This window comes from Heteronotia binoei, chromosome 15 (assembly GCF_032191835.1).
Source record: "Heteronotia binoei isolate CCM8104 ecotype False Entrance Well chromosome 15, APGP_CSIRO_Hbin_v1, whole genome shotgun sequence".
Taxonomy (NCBI): Eukaryota; Metazoa; Chordata; class Lepidosauria; order Squamata; family Gekkonidae; genus Heteronotia; species Heteronotia binoei.
Genome location: NC_083237.1, coordinates 64,542,819 through 64,562,044, shown reverse-complemented (window position 1 = coordinate 64,562,044; position 19,226 = coordinate 64,542,819). Strand labels below are relative to the sequence as shown.

The following is a 19,226-nucleotide window of genomic DNA, read 5'->3' as shown; positions in this document are numbered from 1 at the left end:
TTTGGCGTCGCGGTTAAGAGCGTGGACTCCAATCGGGGAGAGCTGAGTTTGATTCCCCCCACAGCTCCACATGCATCTGCTGGAGTGACCGTGAATGAGTTACAAGTTCTCACAGAGCTGTTCTCTCAAGAGAAGTCCTTGAAAAAGCTCTCTCAGTCCTAACTCCTTCACAAGGGAGGGGAGGGGAAGGAGACTGTAAACTGCTCTGAGACTCTGTGAAGGGCAGGGTAGAACTCCAATCTCTTCTTCTTCTCTTCCTTGACCGTTTCCACATTAGGCATTTTGTTTTGAATAGCCATCATTTCTTCGTATGGATGAAGTTTGAGTCCAGTGGCACCATTAAGACCAACAAAATTTTATTCTGGGTATAAACTTTTGCGGGTACACACACATCGCGTATACACAAAAACTTTCACCCAGAATTAAACTCTGTTGGTCTTCAAGGTGTCACTGGACAGAAACTGTTCTTCTGCTTCAACTTGGGGACCCATCTGAATTTGTTCACATGGTTATTACAGATTCTTCAGTCATCGGGTGGCAAACCTTTGGGGACGTCTGTGGTCCTCCTGTTATTTTTCAGACTCGGTCCGTGGCAATTTTTTTTGCTTAGAACAATATTTCTTGTTCAGTTTGTTTCAAGATGGCTTGCCAAGCTTTATTGATATAGCAATCAGGCGGGGCGGCTGGGTCAGTGATGTGTTGGGAAACCCTGATTATTTTTAAACCCTCCTGGCTTGCAAAGAGGAAATGAAATCAGGAAACATATAATTGAAGGGCCAATTACACTAATGAGGGGCAAACAGGAACAAAAGCTCCTCTCTCTCTCTTTTTTTTGGTGTTTGTAAGTGGGATATTTTTTTGTTTACGATTCCGTCGCTGCACAAAACCGACCCCCTTAAAGCTAACGAAATCTCATTTCACCATGAGCTCTCTAATCTTCTTCTTCAGATGGTATCAGTGGATCTGTGTTTACTACGTATGAACTCATGTAGAAGGTTTTTTTGGGGGGGGGGGGGGGAACCTAATTAGCAAGGTCAAAAGGTCTTGCGACGCAGCAGCCCAGGGTGAAAATGGAATGACATGAAATTCGTATCCAATCAGAAAAAGAGCAGACCATTCGCTAGTAATATTCAGCCAGTTAACCCCCTAGTCATACATTTTCATGAGCCAGTTATCATGAGCTAAAAATGCTCTACCTGCTTACTGGGTTGAACTGCAATTTAGGGTTGTTGTTTTTTTAATCTCATGATAATTGCGACCCTGCTCTTGGTTTGCTTTCCAGACCTCCTGCGTAAAACGGCTGCACAGTACAGATCCACTCAAAGCCCCCAAAGAAGTCCAGAAAAGCTTCAGCTAGAGTCAAATTCTGTTAGTCCTTATTTTACTGCAGCACTAGACCTCTGGGAGAATGGAACAGTGCCAGAGAGCTCCACCAGGTCTCTTGGACCAGAATTACAGAGCTTGGTAGAGCTACCTGAAATTCACTAGAATGTTGCCCTTTCCATGTGTGAGGAGGAGAGAAATAACTGATTTCGGAAGCTTTCCTTAAGACTTTCTGTTTTAATAAAATACGTGATGAAACCTTCCTGGCGTCAGTGGAACAGGTTTCCTCGGGAGGTGGTGGGCCCTCTTTCTTTGGAGGCTTTTCAACAGAGGCTAGAGGGCCATCTGACAGCAATGAGGATCCTGTGAATTTAGGGGGAGGTATTTGTGAGTTTAGAATGGTTCCTCAGTGGGACAGGTTCCCCCGGGAGGTGGTGGGCTCTCCTTCCTTGGAGGTTTTTAAACAGAGGCTAGATGGCCATCTGACAGCAATGAGGATCCTGTGAATTTAGGGGGAGGTATTTGTGAGTTTAGAATGGTTCCTCAGTGGAACAGGCTTCCTCGGAAGGTGGCGGGCTCTCCTTCCTTGGAGGTTTTGAAACAGAGGCTAGGTGGCCATCTGACAGCAATGAGGATCCTGTGAATTTAGGGGGAGGTATTTGTGAGTTTAGAATGGTTCCTCAGTGGAACAGGCTTCCTCGGGAGGTGACGGGCTCTCCTTCCTTGGAGGTTTTTAAACAGAGGCTAGAGGGCCATCTGACAGCAATGAGGATCCTGTGAATTTAGGGGGAGGTATTTGTGAGTTTAGAGTGGTTCCTCAGTGGAACAGGCTTCCTCAGGAGGTGACGGGCTCTCCTTCCTTGGAGGTTTTTAAACAGAGGCTAGATGGCCATCTGACAGCAATGAGGATCCTGTGAATTTAGGGGGAGGTGTTTGTGAGTTTCCTGCATTGTGCAGGGGGTTGGACTAGATGACCCTGGAGGTCCCTTCCAATGCTATGATTCCTCCCCGCCCCTCCCCAAAAAAGGCCTTGCTTCTAAGCTCCATTGTTCAAACCCCCTGTGAGAATTTTGCTGAACTCTAAGATTTGACTCTTGAGCTTACTAAAGAGCCTTTGATGAGGAACTTTATCAAAAGCTTTCTGGAAGTCAAGGTAAACAACATCTATTGGATCCCCTTTGTCCAATCTTTTTGAAACTTGGGACATGTTTTGAGGAGAGGCACCAGGTGCTATGCTGAGAATGCGGTGCCTCTGCCCACAAAAACAGACCCTCCAGACCCCCAGATACCTCTGGATCAGTTCTCTATGGAGAATAGGGTATAGTGGAATGCTCAGAGGACACCCCCCCCCCATTGCTTTCTGATGATCCTGAAAACCAGGGAATGCCCTGCCCTCACCTGGGGATTGAGCAACCAAACAGAGAAACGCAGAAAGCGGAATTAGGGATCAAAGCTATAAAAGCTTCTGCGAAATCCAGCCTCAAAAAAATTCAAAAATGCAAAGTACAATTTTTTCTTATAAGAATTACATATTAGGTTATAGAATCAACCACCGACTCAACACGTAGCAAGAACGTCTGCTCCACCCGTTCCCGTAGTATTTCAGATTGCAATAAATGCAGACTTTTCTGACAGGAGGCAGCTTTTTCAAGACGTAAATGTTCTCACAAGAGTCCAACACTCCACGTTGAAGAATTTCCAACACGGCTTGGCAAAAATGATACGTGTGACGAGGTCATACTTGAACCCTTGCTTCACTCCCTCCAGCTTCGATGAGCTCCCAACCAATTTCAGATAAGAGACTGATGCTTCAAAATTCATCTGTACACTGTGTGGCTTTTATAGCTTTGATCCCCAGTCCCACCTGGGGACTGGCAAGCTAGCAGTGCCCTTAACAGCTGCTTCATGCAGACCTTAAGCAGGGAGCCAGGTGGGTCTGGGAGGGGGGGGGAGCACAGCCTGGTGAATGAAGCAGCTGCAAAGGAGCAGGCAGGACCGGAGGGGGGGGGGGTGATGGTCGTGCCTGGTGGGGTGTCGACTCTGTGGCTAAGGTGAAACTTGATAAATAAGAAACAGGACATGCTTGGCCAGGAGCTGTCCCCTCTTTGCCCTGGCGGGCTCCGCCCGATCAGAGAGGCAGTTTGGTGTAGTGGTTAAGTGCGGGGACTCTTATCTGGGAGAACCAGGTTTCCCCCCCACTCCTCCACTTGCAGCTGCTGGAATGGCCTTGGGTCAGCCATAGCTCTCGCAGAGGTTGTCCTTGAAAGGGTTGTTTCTGTGAGAGCTCTCTCAGCCCCACCCACCTCACAGGGTGTCTGTTGTGGGGGGAGAAGATATAGGAGATTGTGAGCCGCTCTGAGTTTCTGATCCAGGGAGAAGGGCAGGGTATAAATCTGCCCCCACCTCACAGGGTGTCTGTTGTGAGGGAAGAAGATATAGGGGATTGTGAGCCGCTCTGAGTCTCTGATCCAGGGAGAAGGGCGGGGTATAAATCTGCTTTCTTCTTCTAAACCAGGGGTGTTGAATTCATTTGTTATGAGGGATGGATCTGACATAAGCGAGACCTTGTCGTGCCAGGCCATGTTTCTTAAAAATAAACCATGCTTAAAACATTAGCACTCGTTGGCCTTAAAGGTGCTCTCTTTTTATTTCTCCCAGGGGATCCAAGGAACTGGGCAAAGGAAGCTCTGGCTCTTTCCCTCCCTCCCCAGGGGACCAGGAGGGGGGAGTAGCCTCAGCCAATAGAAGGAAGAGAGGAGCTCAGTAGCTCTGCTGTGCGATTGAGAGAACCTGGCGAAGCAAGCTCTGCCTCCCTCCCTTCCTCCCCAAGGGAGGAGCCTCATCCAATGGAGAAAATAGAGGCTTTGCTCCGTAGCTCCTGTGCGATTGAGCAAGCCTTGCAAAGCAAGCTGTGATGCAGAAGGAATCAAGAGAGAGGGAGAAGGAAGCAGATGTCAGCCAGTTGCTCGGGGGTGGGGCTGATAGGAGCCCTCTGGGGGCCTGATTCGGCCCTCGGGCCGCATGTTTGACGCCCCTGGTCTAAACAAGAAGCGGGGTGGTGGTGGTTCTAATTGAAGAAGTATCTGTGCTCTAGGGACCCTGGCCCACGAAATCCAGAGTAAGGAAGCCGGGCTTTGCTTCCAAGGATACACAGCTGAGCCCTCCAAAATGAAAAATGGACAAAGGAGAAACGGCAGACAGGAGAAAAATGTATTTGCCAATTGGGGAGTTATTAAATATTTAAAGTCGCGGAACTTTCTGGCCTTCGAGATTTTCCATCTCTACCAAATGATCCACAAAGATATATCTTTAACTAACTCTCTCTCTCCCTCTCTTTCTCTCACACCTGAAGGAAATTCAGGTGTGACATTCAAGGTGACAAGAGCGTCCCCATTAAAAGTTGACAAGCCGTGCTTTAAATCACACGCTGGCTGTTTCTTTCAAGGGAAAGGTTGGAGGGAGGTGTGGCTGGATATGCACGAACAGAGAAGTTTGTCGTTAGGGTTTCCGATAACTGCCTTTGCGTATTGGGTGCAATCGGGGTTCTTAAGGCATTTCTACAGCACTTCCCCGAGTGGAGTGAGCTGTAATGAAAGAAAGAGGAGGGCATTTGCAGCTGGGTCTACTCTGTCCTCACCCCTCTTTCCCACTCACTTCTCCTGCCGTCACTGCCCATGGCCTTCACTCTCTTGGCCAGCACAACTGGGAGTACAAATGGTGATCTTTAGTTGTCAGTAAACTGGAGGGTTACCAATCCCCAGGTGGCAGCAGGGGATCCCCCACTTTGGAGGCTCTCCCCCCGTTTCAGGGTCATCAGAAAGCGGGGCTGAGGGAAATGTCTGCTGGGCACGCCATTATTCCCTATGGAGACCGATTTGCATACAATATAATGGAGAATTGATCTGGGGGTATCTGGGGCTTGGGGGCCCCCTGTTTTTTGAGGTAGAGTCACCAAAGTTTTGGCATAGCATCCAATGCCTCTCCTTAAAGCACCCTCCAGGTTTCAAAAAGTTTGGACTTGGGGGTCCAATTCTATGATCCCCAAAAGAAGGTGCCCCTATCCTTCATTATTTCCAGTGGAGGGATGACATTTAAAAGGTGTGCAGTCCCTTTGGTATAGTGGTTAAGTGTGTAGACGTTTATCTGGGATAGGCAAGTTTGATTCCTCACTTCTCCACGTGCAGTTGCTGGAATGACCTTGGGTCAGCCATAGCTCTCGCAGAGTTGTCCTTGAAAGTGCAGCTTCTGGGAGAGCTCTCTCAGCCCCACCCACCTCACAGGGTGTCTGTTGTGGGGGAGGAAGGGAAAGGAGATTGTAAACTGCTCTGAGACTGATTCAGAGAGAAGGGCGAGGTATAAATCTACAGTCTTCTTCTTCTTCTAAATATGATGGCCCGAACTCCCTTTGGAGTTCAATTATGCTCATTACAACCTTGATCTTGGCTCCACCCCAAAGTCCCCAGATATTTCTTGAACCCTGTGCACTTCCTCCTCTTCCGAAACAGAGCCTAAGGATCCTCTTCAAGGACAGGCGGGGAGATTTATGAATGAGTCTTCAAAGCCCTTCAAAAAAGTAAATAGGAGACACAGGGAGGGGGAAAAAACCCCAAATAAGGAAGGTTAACCCTTTCTCAGGCATGCAGGTTTGCAGACTGAACCCAACCTATTGACCCAGGCTGGGTTCTTGTTAGAGCTGCGCGAGAAACAAAATAAGCAGGCCAAGGGAGAACTGAGCTGTGAATTGTGAAGTCCCCTCCCTTCCAAATCTGCCCCTGCCAAGGACTAATTGGGCAATCTTGGGCCGTCTCTACTCTCAGCCCCACCTACAGCAACTACCTGTTGGGGGAGAGGAAGGGAAGGCAACTGGAAGCCACTGTGGGACTCCTTAAGGCAGGGGTGTCAAACATGTGGCCTGAGAGCAGAATCAGACCCCTATCAGCCCCCTGAGCAACTGGCTGTCATCTGCTTCCTTCTTCCTCTCTCTTGCGTCCTTCTGCATCACAGCTTGCTTTGCCAGGCTTGCTCAATTGCACAGGAGCTGCAGAGCAAAGCCTCTGTTTTCTCCATTGGCTGAAGCTCCCCTCTTGGGGAAGAAAGGAGGAGGAATAGCTTGCTTTGCCAGGCTCCCTCAACTGTACAGCGGAGCTACTGAGCAAAGCCTCTCTTCCTTCTATTGGCTGAGGCTCCTCCCCCTCCTGGTCTCCTGGGGAAGGGAGGAAAGATCCAGAGCTTCCTTTGCCTAGTTCCCTGGATCCCGTGGGAGAGATACGAAGAAAGCACCTTTAAGGCCAATGAGTGCTAATGTTTTAAGCATGTTTTTTAAAAAAATATTTAATTGTGTTTGTCTGTATCCTTTATAAAGTTTATATCTCTGCTACCTAATTTTAAATAGGAACGCACATGGCCTGCTCCGACAAGATCCATCCCTTGTAACAACACCCATGACTTAAGGGAAAGAAAAGTGGGGCATAAAACTCTTCTTCTTCCGAATAAGGACTCCAGCTTTCCTTCCCCCAAACCCAGCAGACCCAGTGTCTCCTCGCGAGTAGGCCTAGTGCTATGGTCTCTGCACAGCAAACAAAGATACAGAGAACCCTGTACAGATACCTCAGAACAGCCGAGGAGGAATTCAATGTGAAACTGTTGGGTTTCCTGCCCTTCTTTGTCTTTGTGGCTGGGAGTTTCCCAGAAGCTTACTGGGGTTTCCTCATTAAGAAGCACAGAAAGATCAATGGGGAGAATGTAGGGCGTTCACGGGTGCCCTTGCTGTCCATGGGGCACAGGTCAGGCTGGTGAAAGCCAAGAAGCTCAGCGGAGCGTGCCTGCGCCTTTCCTCCAGCCCCACAATCTTGTGCAAATCATGGAAGCTCCACAACAGACATCCAGCATTCCTTAGGCTGCTGCAGGAAGGATCCACTAGAAGGAGGAAGGAAATCACTGCTTGGGCTGACCTCTGGTCTCTGCTTGCCAGCAGGCCTGGAGGGAAATGCCCTGCCCATGAATCGAGAGAGGCTCGATGTGTAGAAAGGGGCAGCTGAAGCCAGGCTGATCCTGCCACTAGGCAAATGACCTAGGGGAGGGGTCCCCAACCCCCGGGCCATGGACTGGTACCCATCTGTGGTCTGTTAGCAATTGGCCCGTGGAGAGAGGCAGAGGCACCACACCGCCCCGTCCCCTGCCCAGGACCCGGATGGATGAAAGAGGCAGCGTGGCCTTGCTCCAAAGCACCGCCTCTTTCATCCGCCTGGGTTCTGGGCAGGTGGAAGGGGCAGCCAGTAGTGACCTTCACCTACCAGAGAGCCAATTTGGTGTAGCGGTTGAGTGTGTGGACTCTTATCGGGGAGAGCCAGTTTGGTGTAGCGGTTAAGTGTGCAGACTCTTCTCTGGGAAAGCCAGTTTGGTGTAGCGGTTAAGTGCGCGGACTCTTTTCTGGGAGAGCCAGTTTGGTGTAGCGGTTAAGTGCGTGGACTCTTCTCTGGGAGAGCCAGTTTGGTGTAGCGGTTAAGTGCGTGGACTCTTCTCTGGGAGAGCCAGTTTGGTGTAGCGGTTAAGTGCGTGGACTCTTCTCTGGGAGAGCCAGTTTGGTGTAGCGGTTAAGTGTGTGGACTCTTATCTGGGAGAGCCAGTTTGGTGTAGCGGTTAAGTGTGTGGACTCTTATCTGGGAGAACCATTTTTTGATTTCTTGCTCCTCCACTTGCAGCTGCTGGAATGGCCTTGGGCGAGCCATAGCTCTGGCAGGAGTTGTCCTCGAAAGGGCAGCTGCTGTAAGAGCTCTCTCAGCCCCACCCACCTCACAGGGTGTCTGTTGTGGGAGAAGAAAATATAGGCGATTGTAAGCCGCTCTGAGTCTCTGATCCAGAGAGAAGGGCGGGGTGTAAATCGGCAATTCTTCTTCTTCTGCCCCTCATTTAAAGACCCCCATGGGGGAGCATGGATGGGACAGAAAACTGTCTTCCACAAAACCGGTCCCTGGTGCCAAAAAGCGTTGGGAGCCTAGGGCATTGGTCTTCTGGGGGTGCTGAATAGGGTGCCCCCCCATGTGACTCAGTGTGGGGTGGGGGGCGCCAGAAGTTAGCTTTGCCCAGGTGCCAGACAGTCTCAGGCCAGCCCTGACAGAAGCTTTTCAAGGGCTGGAGATAAATAAAATCCCATTCACTTTCTATGAAGGGGGGGGGGGTTGTTTCCTCTCAAGGAAGTCTTCGCTTTCAGCTTTAGAGGGGCTACAAGCGATGCACAGTCAAAGCGGTCCCACTGTAAGCAAATGCCGCATGTGGTTGGCAAGCGACCGTGCACTGTTTTCTTTTTGCACTCCTAGAACACAAGGTTTTAGCATCAGTGTAACGAAGGAAGATCCAAGTAGGTAGCTGTGTTGGTCCGAAGTAGCAGAACAAAATAGGAGTAAATTGCACCTTTAAGACCAACCTAGTTTTATTCAGAAGCTTTCGTGTGCTCTAAGCACACTTCATCAGATGAGGAATCCGGCACAGTGAGCAGGGCCGTACATAGCTGGTAGGCGGTGGCCCAGAATGCAAAATGGTACAGATATAAGAACCAATGACAGTGAAGTAAAATTATCTTGTAGGCAGTGGTTTAGAATGTAAAATGGTACAATGACAGAATGGTAAAATTAACAAATTGAGCAAACCTTTGGTCTGAGTAGCATGAGCATGCGAAAGCAACAAAACAGTAATATGTCAAAATGTGAGCGTGTCTGTCAATGACTCTTAAGAGCACACGAAAGCTTACGTTCTGAATAAAACGAAGATGGTCTTAAAGGTGCAATCGACTCCTATTTTGTAACGAAGGAAGTCTTGGATGGAAACTAAAACTTTATCAGTGTGTGGGGGAAACAGGCTCAGTGAAAAGAATTATTCAGGTGGGAGCTGCATTGGTCTGTAGCAGCAGAACCAAATTTGAATTGAGTGTCACCTTTAAGACCAACGTTCTGGGTCTAAACTTTTGAGTGCACACACAGGAACAAAATTTTGTTGATCGTAGAATCATAGCGTTGGAAGGAACCTCCAGGGTCATCTAGTCCAACCCCCTGCACAATGGAGGAAACTCACAAACACCTCCCCCTAAATTCACAAGATCTTCATTGCTGTCAGATAGCCATCTAGTCTCTGTTACAAAACCTCCAAGGAAGGAGAGCCCACCACCTCCCGAGGAAGCATGTTCCACTGAAGAACCACTCTAACGGTCAGGAAGTTCTTCCTAATGTTGAACCAGAAACTCTTTTGATTTAATTTCAACCCATTGGTTCTGGTCCTACCTTCAGGGGGCCACAGAAAGCAATTCCATCATCCTTGAAGATGACAGCCCTTCAAGTACTTGAAGATGGTGATCATATCACCGCTCAGCCACCTTCTCTCCAGGCTAAACATCCCCAGCTCCTTCAACCTTTCTTCATAGGACTTGGTCTCCAGACCCCTCACCATCTTCGTTGCCCTCCTCTGGACCCATTCTAGCTTGTCTATATCCTTCTTAAAATGTGGTGCCCAAAAGACCTCACCAGAGCAGAGTAAAGCGATACCATCACTTCACATGATCTTAAAGGTGACACCGGACTCAAGCCTTGTTCAGTAAAAAGAAGGCATTCTCCACATGTGCTGGAGGAGGACACCCCAAGCCTTCACTCCAGCAAAGTTCAGCCCTGAAACCTGTCTTGAAACCACCCCGCAAGATGTTCTGCAGCAGTCAAAGAGTGACTTGAAGAGGCACGTGTGGCTCTCTGTCACCCCTGAGCAGCCACATTTATGCTTCATGTCTCTGGGATTTGAGACCAGCTCGAGCTCCTGCTGTTCTCCTTTGTGAAATTGAGGTTTGCAAAGCTTCCAAAATGGGGCTGAAATCTGAAACATAATAGCGGGGTGTTGGAGGAAAACCAGACAGAAGGGAAGGCATCCTAGTGGGGAAAAAGCTTTCGAGGCCTGCCCAAACCTGGCTTTTAAGAAGACAATTGGCAGGAAAGGAGGAGTCTTCTCTTTACTCACTGTCTTCCTTGACATTAGGAAAGAAAGAAGCCCTTCAGCTTTAGTAAACAAGCCGGAGAGACAGCCACGAACCATATTCCTGGTATGGGATGCAGAGCAACCAGCTAAGTCCTCTTTGTGGCTGGCCAGTTGTTAGCCCGACAGCTGTGTGACAGACAGAAGTTCAGTCCCTCTCCAGACACCTGCAGACTTCCAGGAAAGACAAAGGGCACTTGTGGCTTATTTGCTTTTCATGGAGTCGTTAAAGGGCTGAAGGTCTTCCAGATAGATGAAGAAGAGAGAGAAGAGACTGGATTTCTACCCCACCCTCCACCTGGAGTCTCAGAGCAGCTTACAATCACCTCTCCTCACAACAGACACTCTGTGAGGGAGGTGGGGCTGAGAGAGCTCTCGGAGAAGAGCTCTCAGAGAACTGTGACCGACCCAAGGTCATACCAGCAGGTGCATGTCGAGGAAGAGTGGGGAATCAAATCCTAGATTACGGTCTGCTGCTCGGAACGGGGCTACGGTTGCCTCCGGAAGGCTGCCGTGGAGGAAAGAGCTGGAGGTATGGCCAAGGGAATGAAGGCCCCTGCCATGCTACTAAGAATTCATGCAAGAACTTCCGAGAAGATGCTGAAACCAGGCTGTGACTTTGCAAGGGTGGATCACTCCACGGTAAAAACTTAACGACAAAAAGCAGCTGAAGATGCCCAAGAAAGATCTAGTCTGTAATACCGGACCTGAGTACACACCATATCCTCCCTGTGTCCTTAATGACTCTGCCATGAGGACTTTGAATCAGACATGCCTTGCCTGGAGCTGAATCCCTAAGCCCTTGTGGGCCCACTCCAGGCCAGGGCACCCGGGGAAATGGGACTCCAGCCTCTCCTCCCTGTGTCGTTTTTCTGAGCTGAAACAGCCCCCTCCCCACCCAGCCACTTCTTAGGAAACTGGGGGAAGTATTGTGAGACGAACCCTTCAAGGTTAACTATCTAGGCATGTCTGCTCAACAGAATGCGGCACTGAGAACCCAATCCCAGGCTCCCAGGGGTTGCACGTAGGGCAGGCCCTCCACTAGGCAAACTAGGTGATTGCGTAGGGCACTGGCCTTCTGGGGGTGCCAAATAGGGTACCCCCCATGTGACTCGGTGATGTTATCAGCGCAGGGAGGGGCCAAGAAGTTAGCCCTGATTGCACCAGAGACTGGAGACTCTACCGGTGTTGATATCTCGCTTGTAATTGTACCAGCACAGTCCCTGGCAGCACTTTACACATTGACTTCATCTATACACCACAGTCCCCCCCCCCTCCATGAGGACCCAAGACAGCTGGCATCGTTTTCCCTTCCTCAACTTTATCTTCAGAAGAAGAAGATATTGGATTTATATCCCGCCCTCCACTCCAAAGAGTCTCAGAGCGGCTCACAATCTCCTTTACTTCCCCGCCTACCACAACAGACACCCTGTGAGGTAGATGAAGATATTGGATTTCTATCCCGCCCTCTGCTCCGAAGAGTCTCAGAGTGGCTCACAATCTCCTTTACCTTCCTCCCCCACAACAGACACCCTGTGAGGTGGGTGGGGCTGGAGAGGGCTCTCCCAGCAGCTGCCCTTTCAAGGACAACCTCTGCCAGAGCCATGGCTGACCCAAGGCCATGCCAGCAGGTGCAAGTGGAGGAGTGGGGAATCAAACCCGGTTCTCCCAGATAAGAGTCCACACACTTAACCACTGCACCAAACTGGCTCTTCAGAACAACCCTGTGAGGTAGATGAGACGGTGAGAGTGTAACTTGCCCAAGGGCACCTAGCAAGCTTCCACGGCAGATTGGGGATTCGAACTTGGGTCTTCCAGATCCTCGTCTAACCATTGCGCCACGCTGGCTCTCTCAGTGAGTTCCCAACTCAATGGATGTTTCCAGCAGGGGAAGACGGCAGTTGAATGTAAGAAGAGAGAGGCCAGAACTGCTACGAAGCTGCTTCTGTTGTGCTGCAGAAATCCAGGGTGTTCAAATGGGATGCGCATGTTCAGAGGCACTCTTGTTCCTTCGCATAGTCAGAGGCTGAGCACTACAGTTCAAACGAGGTCTCCCAGAGTAGCAAACTAGATGGCACCCATTTCTCTTTCTCCCCCGCTCCCACTTTTATGTGACCTTTGGTTATGGATATTGAAGATACGCTTGTGAAATCCATCAGATCATTTCTGGTCACTTTTGCACATTTCTAAGAGGGAAATCATCTGGGAGCCGGCACACCAAATGCCACACAGTGGTAGGCAAAAGGAAACATGACCTTCAAAGAAAGATATTCTCTCCCCCCCCCCCCGCCCCTTCCTTGAACACTTTTGTACTCTTAAACCCTGAAAAGACTCCCCTCGCCCCTCCAGTCAATGGAAATAATATACTTTTCTATTTGTGGACGATAGCACTTGAAGTATCTGGCCAGAAGGAATTGTTCCCGGCTGTTTCTGTGGAAACTTGAAAGCAGGGTAAACAGCACAAGGCCCCGAAAGACGCATGTGCTCCCTCCCAACTGGTACACATGTCCTTTACTTTACACTTAGGATCATGCCATACAGATGAATCATCCTTGGATGTACCAGCACCCTGCTGCACTCGCGGGGTGGGGGGGTGGGGGTGAGAATTCTCACCCTTTCAGTGCAGACCTCTGACTGAAACGGGGCTTCTAAGAAGCAGCGTTGGGGGCAGGTCCAGGGGCCTGGTCTTCAGCGTTAATTCGGAGCACAAAGGTGTGAGTGAGCCTTCCATTTGTGGGAGCATCTCGGGTTTTCAGCAGAGCCGAGCGATGGCTGAGGGGAAGCGCACGGACCAAAGAAGACAGAGATGGATCTGCGAGGGGATCCAACATGAAAAGCAGGTCTGCGGAGGCTGGGCTTAATTATGAAATTCAATTAGAAAGCATCAAGACTCCTTTGCCGGCCCCCCTCTGGAAGGATTAACCGGTGCTATCGCAAAGGGGCAGTTTGATTAAGAAGAAGACAGCGGGGCTGGCAGGAACATATGAACATATGAAGCTGCCTTCTATTGAATCAGACCCTCGGTCCATCAAAGTCAGTATTGTCTAATCAGACTGGCAGCGGCTCTCCAGGGTCTCAAACTGAGGTTTTTCACACCTATTTGCCTGGACCCTCTTTTGGAGATGCCAGGGATTGAACCTGGGACCTTCTGCTTCCCAAGCAGATTGTCTACCACTGAGCCACAGCCCCATTCATGGCTCTCCAGCTGAGGTTTTTCACACCTATTTGCCTGGACCGTTTTTTTGGAGATGCCAGGGATTGAACCTGGGACCTTCTGCTTCCCAAGCAGATGCTCTACCACTGAGCCACAGCCCCATTCATGGCTCTCCAGCTGAGGTTTTTCACACCTATTTGCCTGGACCCTTTTTTTGGAGATGCCAGGGATTGAACCTGGGACCTTCTGCTTCTCAAGCAGATGCTCTACCACTGAGCCACAGCCCCATTCATGGCTCTCCAGGGTCTCAAGCTGAGGTTTTTCACTTATTTGCCTGGATCCTTTTTAGTTGGAGATGCTGGGGATTGAACCTGGGACCTTCTGCTTCCCAAGCAGATGCTCTACCACTGAGCCACAGCCCCATTCATGGCTCTCCAGGGTCTCAAGCTGAGGTTTTTCACACCTATTTGCCTGGACCCTTTTTTGGAGATGCCAGGGATTGAACCTGGGACCTTCCGCTTCCCAAGCAGATGCTCTACCACTGAGCCATCGTCCCTCCCCAGAATTCCGGGCCCTCCAGAATTCGCCCAGTCCTTTCCTTCTCCCACTCCCACCCCCCCTTTTGTTTTTAAATGACCTGAAACGATTTCTAGTTTGGAAAACTCTCCTTGACCGATGCCCTCCTGCTTCAAAATGCCAAAAGATTTATAAACAAAACATCTCCCAGAGATTTTAAAATAGTTTTTTTAACATCCTGGAAAACCGCATCTGCTCAGTCATGTCTCCAGCTTTATTTTCCCGCATTTTGATGAAAGAATCCTGGACAGGACATGGAAGGAAAACGCAACGGGGTGGCAGAAGAAATTTCCGCAGAAGAGTGGTAGAGAAAGAGGGGCTATAAATGGGTTTCTCGATGTAAAAGGCCCTGCCCTGAAAGACCTACCCAGGCTAGCCTGATCTCATCACATCTCAGAATCTAAGCAGGAGAGTATTGGATGGGAAACAACCAGGGTCGCTATGCAGAGGAAGGCAATGGCAAGCCACCTCTGAACATCTCTTGCCTTGGAAACCCCACAAGGTCTTCATAAGTCATAAGAACATAAGAGAAGCCTTGTTGGATCAGGCCAATGGCCCATCCAGTCCAACACTCTGTGTCACATAAGAACATAAGAGAAGCCCTGTTGGATCAGGCCAGTGGCCCATCCAGTCCAACACTCTGTGTCACAGAAGAACAGAAGAGAAGCCCTGTTGGATCAGGCCAATGGCCCATCCAGTCCAACACTCTGTGTCACAGAAGAACATAAGAGAAGCCCTGTTGGATCAGGCCAATGGCCCATCCAGTCCAACACTCTGTGTCACATAAGAACATAAGAGAAGCCATGTTGGATCAGGCCAGTGGCCCATCCAGTCCAACACTCTGTGTCACATAAGAACATAAGAGAAGCCACGTTGGATCAGGCCAGTGGCCCATCCAGTCCAACACTCTGTGTCACAGAAGAACAGAAGAGAAGCCCTGTTGGATCAGGCCAATGGCCCATCCAGTCCAACACTCTGTGTCACAGAAGAACATAAGAGAAGCCCTGTTGGATCAGGCCAATGGCCCATCCAGTCCAACACTCTGTGTCACATAAGAACATAAGAGAAGCCATGTTGGATCAGGCCAGTGGCCCATCCAGTCCAACACTCTGTGTCACATAAGAACATAAGAGAAGCCACGTTGGATCAGGCCAGTGGCCCATCCAGTCCAACATTCTGTGTCACAGAAGAGCATAAGAGAAGCCATGTTGGATCAGGCCAGTGGCCCATCCAGTCCAACACTCTGTGTCACATAAGAACATAAGAGAAGCCATGTTGGATCAGGCCAATGGCCCATCCAGTCCAACACTCTGTGTCACAGAAGAACATAAGAGAAGCCATGTTGGATCAGGCCAAGGGCCCATCCAGTCCAACACTCTGTGTCACAGAAGAACATAAGAGAAGCCTTGTTGGATCAGGCCAATGGCCCATCCAGTCCAACACTCTGTGTCACACAGTGGCCAAAAAACCCAAGTGCCATCAGGAGGTCCATCAGTGGGGCCAGACACTAGAAGCCCTCCCACTGTGGCCCCCATCAAGCACCAAGAATACAGAGCATCACTGCCCCAGACAGAGAGTTCCAACAACATGCTGTGGCTAATAGCCCCTGATGGACCTCTGCTCCAGATGTTTATCCAATCCCCTCTTGAAGCTGGCTATGCTTGCCGCCACCACCCCCTCCTGTGGCAGTGGATTCCACATGTGAATCATCCTTTGGGTGAAGAAGGACTTCCTTTGATCCGTTCTAACCCGACTGCTCAGCGATTTCATGGAATGTCCATGAGTTCTTGTATTGTGAGAAAAGGAGAAAAGGACTTTTTTCTCTACCCTGTCAGCGGCAACTTGATGGCCCTCTCCCCCACGCCATGCCAGGGCCACCACCAAGTGAAAGGGGAGATGAGTGCTGGCTCCTGGGAATCCGGGAGGACTCTCCCTCTCGAAGCAGGAGCCAGGGCATCTCTCCTCCCAGACCAGACACCCCAGGAAGTGGAAGGGCTCTTGCTGACAACCCCCTTCCCCAGAGCGTGGAGCCAGAGGGGAACCCGTCCCCCAGGAGAGGAGCTGGAAGCGGCTCCTTTGATGGGGGAGGACACTGCACCCGCCTCCCCACCCCCCGTAGGTCCCTGCTCTCCGCAGCTGGGGTGTTCTAGATAACAGTTGCCAATCTTCATTCTTAATTAAGGGGGAAGGAGGGAGGGAGGGAGGGAAGGAAGGAAGGAAGGAAGGAAGGAAGGAAGGAAGGAAGGAAGGAAGGAAGGAGGGAGGGAGGGAGAGAAGGAAGGAAGGAGGGATGGAGGGAGGGAAAGAAGGAAGAAGGGAGGGAAGGAAAGAAGGAAGAAAAGAAGGAAGGAGGGAGGGAGAGAAGGGAGGAGGGAGGGAGGGAGAGATGGAGGGAGGGAAGGAAGGAGGAAGGGAGGGAAGGAAGGAGGGAGGGAGGGAGAGAGGGAAGGAAGAAGGGGGGAAAGAAGGAGGGAGGAAGAGAAGGGAGGAAGGATGGAAGGAGGGAGGGAAGGAAGGAAGGAAGGAAGGAGGAAGAGAAGGAAAGAAGGAAGGAAGGAAAGAGGGAGGGAAGGAGGGAGGGAGGGAAAGAAGGAGGGAGGAAGAGAAGGAAGGAAGGATGGAGGGAGGGAGGGAAGGAAGGAAGGAAGGAGGGAGGGAGGGAGAGAGAGAAGGAAGGAAGGAGGGAAGGAAAGAGAGAAAGAAGGAGGGAAGAATGGAAGGAAGGATTCTTGCAGCTCTGCCACTTGCAACTACGACCTAAACCTGTCAAACCTTTTTCCTCTCTCTTGACTGCCCCCCCCCCCCCGCGTTTACTTTCCCCAGACCGGCCAAAAGTTCTGTCGCGCTTGCAAGCTGGCCCCGGTTGCGGGCGATTGCGCAGGGCGCGGGTGAGAGCGGCCGGTTCCGTGTGCCTCCCGTGCGGGGCTGCTGCGTCCTACCTGCCCGTTCTTGCAGAGGTCTGCCCACATGGAGGTGCCGTCGCCGCCGCGCATGAGGACGTGGTAGGTGAAGAAGTAGGTGCCGGGGACGTTGCAGGTGAACTTGCCGGTGGCGGCCTCGTAGTTGTTGCCCAGGTTGGTGACGACGTCGTCGAACTTGAGCACCTCGTAGCCCTCGTGCGGGTTCTTGAGGCCGGCGTAGAAGGCCACGCGGGGCACGGTGCTGTAGGTGGCCGCGCTGATGGCGCCGCTGGCGAGGGCGGGCCCGGGCGGGCCGGGGGGTCCCGCTTGGCCGGGGGGCCCCTTCTCGCCGGGGGGTCCTGCGGGGCCTGGGGGTCCGGGCTCGCCGGGGGGTCCGGGCTTGCCGGGGCGTCCGGGCTTGCCCTGGGGCCCGTGCAGGAGGGTGGAGGGGGGCGCGGGGGCGGCGCTGGCGCTGGGGGGGGCGGCGTAGGGCTGGCAGACCATGCGGCAGGCGCCGAGCATCTCGTAGTGCGCGCCCTCCAGGCCGGCCGAGCTCACCAGCACGGGGATGAGCACCACCAGCAGCAGCAGCATCACCACCCCCGCCGCCGCCGCCGCCAAAGTTTTCTTGCCCGGGCTCAGCCGCGGCGGCAGGGCCTGCTGGACGCGCTGCCTCCCCGCGCCGGGAATGGTGGCGGCAGGCGGAGCGGAGGCACCAGGAGAACCAGCCCGAGCCTCGAGGGGGCGGACGGCCGGCCCGGGAGCTCGCGGACGCCCGGAGGGGCGTTCCAAGGTGGGCGCGCTTGGAGACAAGCGGCGCGGGAGGCGACTGGACGGGGCTCCGAAGGCACCGGCGAAGGGGAAGCCGCCCGACCGAGGGGAGCCGGCGCCGGGCTGCTGCGGTGTGCGCGCTCCTCGCTCTGCCTGCGCTCAGCGCCTCTCCGCCACAGCCTCGCATCGATTCTCTCCCGCCCCTTCGAGGGGAGGCCGTCTGGCAGGCGGGGAGGGGGGAGGAGGAGAGGGAGGGAGGGAGGGAGGGCGGGAGAGAGGGGACGGCGCCCCCCCCCCCAGACAGCCGCTTGGGCTTCCCCGGGGGCGCCCACGCCGGGCGGAGCCTCCCAGCCCCAGCCCCGACGGCTCCCGAGCGACTGCCTGCCCGGCTGCCCCGGGGGGGGGGGGGGATTCCCGGGAGCTGTCCGCCCAAGGGGGGTGCTGCAGGGAACCCGCCGGCGTCTCCTGGGCCAGGCTGGGTTCGCCTCTCGGGAGCCGGGCCCCACGCCTGGGACGCCCCGTCTTCCTTAGGGCAGCACGGCTAGGTGGGCGCTTGCGGGCTCGTGAAGGGCTTGGAAACGCACTTGCGCGGGTCGGTTGGCTCTGCTGCTCGTCGGGTGACTTTGGGGAAAGAGGAGCCCGGGGCTCCAAACGGGTCTAGACGTCGCTGTGCCGTCTCCGGACCGACGGACCCTTTGCTTCTTCAGTCACTGGCACCGGTATCTTCCTCCCCCACAGCAGACACCCTGTGAGGTGGGTGGGACTGAGAGGGCTCTCACAGCAGCTGCCCTGGTCCAGAAGGAAACCCTCTCCGGAGACCTCCCGATGAGCTCCTTGGGCAGAGTCCAGGACCTCAGACCTGAAGACAGACCGACTTGCAGGGCTGAGTCCTGGAACAGAACCAGCCAGTCTCCTGGAAGACCTCGGAGGGAACCACGGCTGGATGACATTACCAGGGGTCTTTTATCTGGCAGAAACCCTAGACAGAAAGCGGCTTAACCATCAGTGGCTATTAGGCACAGTGTGTGTGTGTATTATATATATATAATTATATATAAATGTTTTGCCACTGTGTGACACAGACTGTTGGACTGGATGGGCCATTGACCTGATCCAACAGGGCTTCTCTTATGTTCTTATGTGACACAGAGTGTTGGACTGGATGGGCCACTGGCCTGATCCAACATGGCTTCTCTTATGTTCTTATGTGACACAGAGTGTTGGACTGGAGGGGCCACTGGCCTGATCCAACGTGGCTTCTCTTATGTTCTTATGTGACACAGAGTGTTGGACTGGATGGGCCATTGGCCTGATCCAGCATAGCTTCTCTTATGTTCTTATGTGACACAGAGTGTTGGACTGGATGGGCCACTAGCCTGATCCAACATGGCTTCTCTTATGTTCTTATGTGACACAGAGTGTTGGACTGGATGGGCCACTGGCCTGATCCAACATGGCTTCTCTTATGTTCTTATGTGACACAGAGTGTTGGA

General features: G+C 52.2%; 1 protein-coding gene and 2 non-coding genes across 3 annotated transcripts; all 3 read right to left on the bottom strand.

The window, feature by feature from the left end:
- Positions 1-13,575: 13,575 nt before the first annotated feature.
- Positions 13,576-13,647, bottom strand: TRNAP-GGG (transfer RNA proline (anticodon GGG)). The gene has a single exon. It is a non-coding gene; the product is annotated as a tRNA-Pro (tRNA).
- Positions 13,648-13,701: 54 nt separating this feature from the next.
- Positions 13,702-13,773, bottom strand: TRNAL-GAG (transfer RNA leucine (anticodon GAG)). Its single transcript has one exon. It is a non-coding gene; the product is annotated as a tRNA-Leu (tRNA).
- A 3,099-nt stretch (positions 13,774-16,872) lies between these two features.
- On the bottom strand, positions 16,873-17,556 carry LOC132583646 (C1q-related factor-like). The gene has a single exon (XM_060255265.1). The coding sequence runs from the start codon at positions 17,554-17,556 to the stop codon at positions 16,873-16,875; it is 684 nt and encodes a 227-aa protein (XP_060111248.1).
- Positions 17,557-19,226: the final 1,670 nt, after the last annotated feature.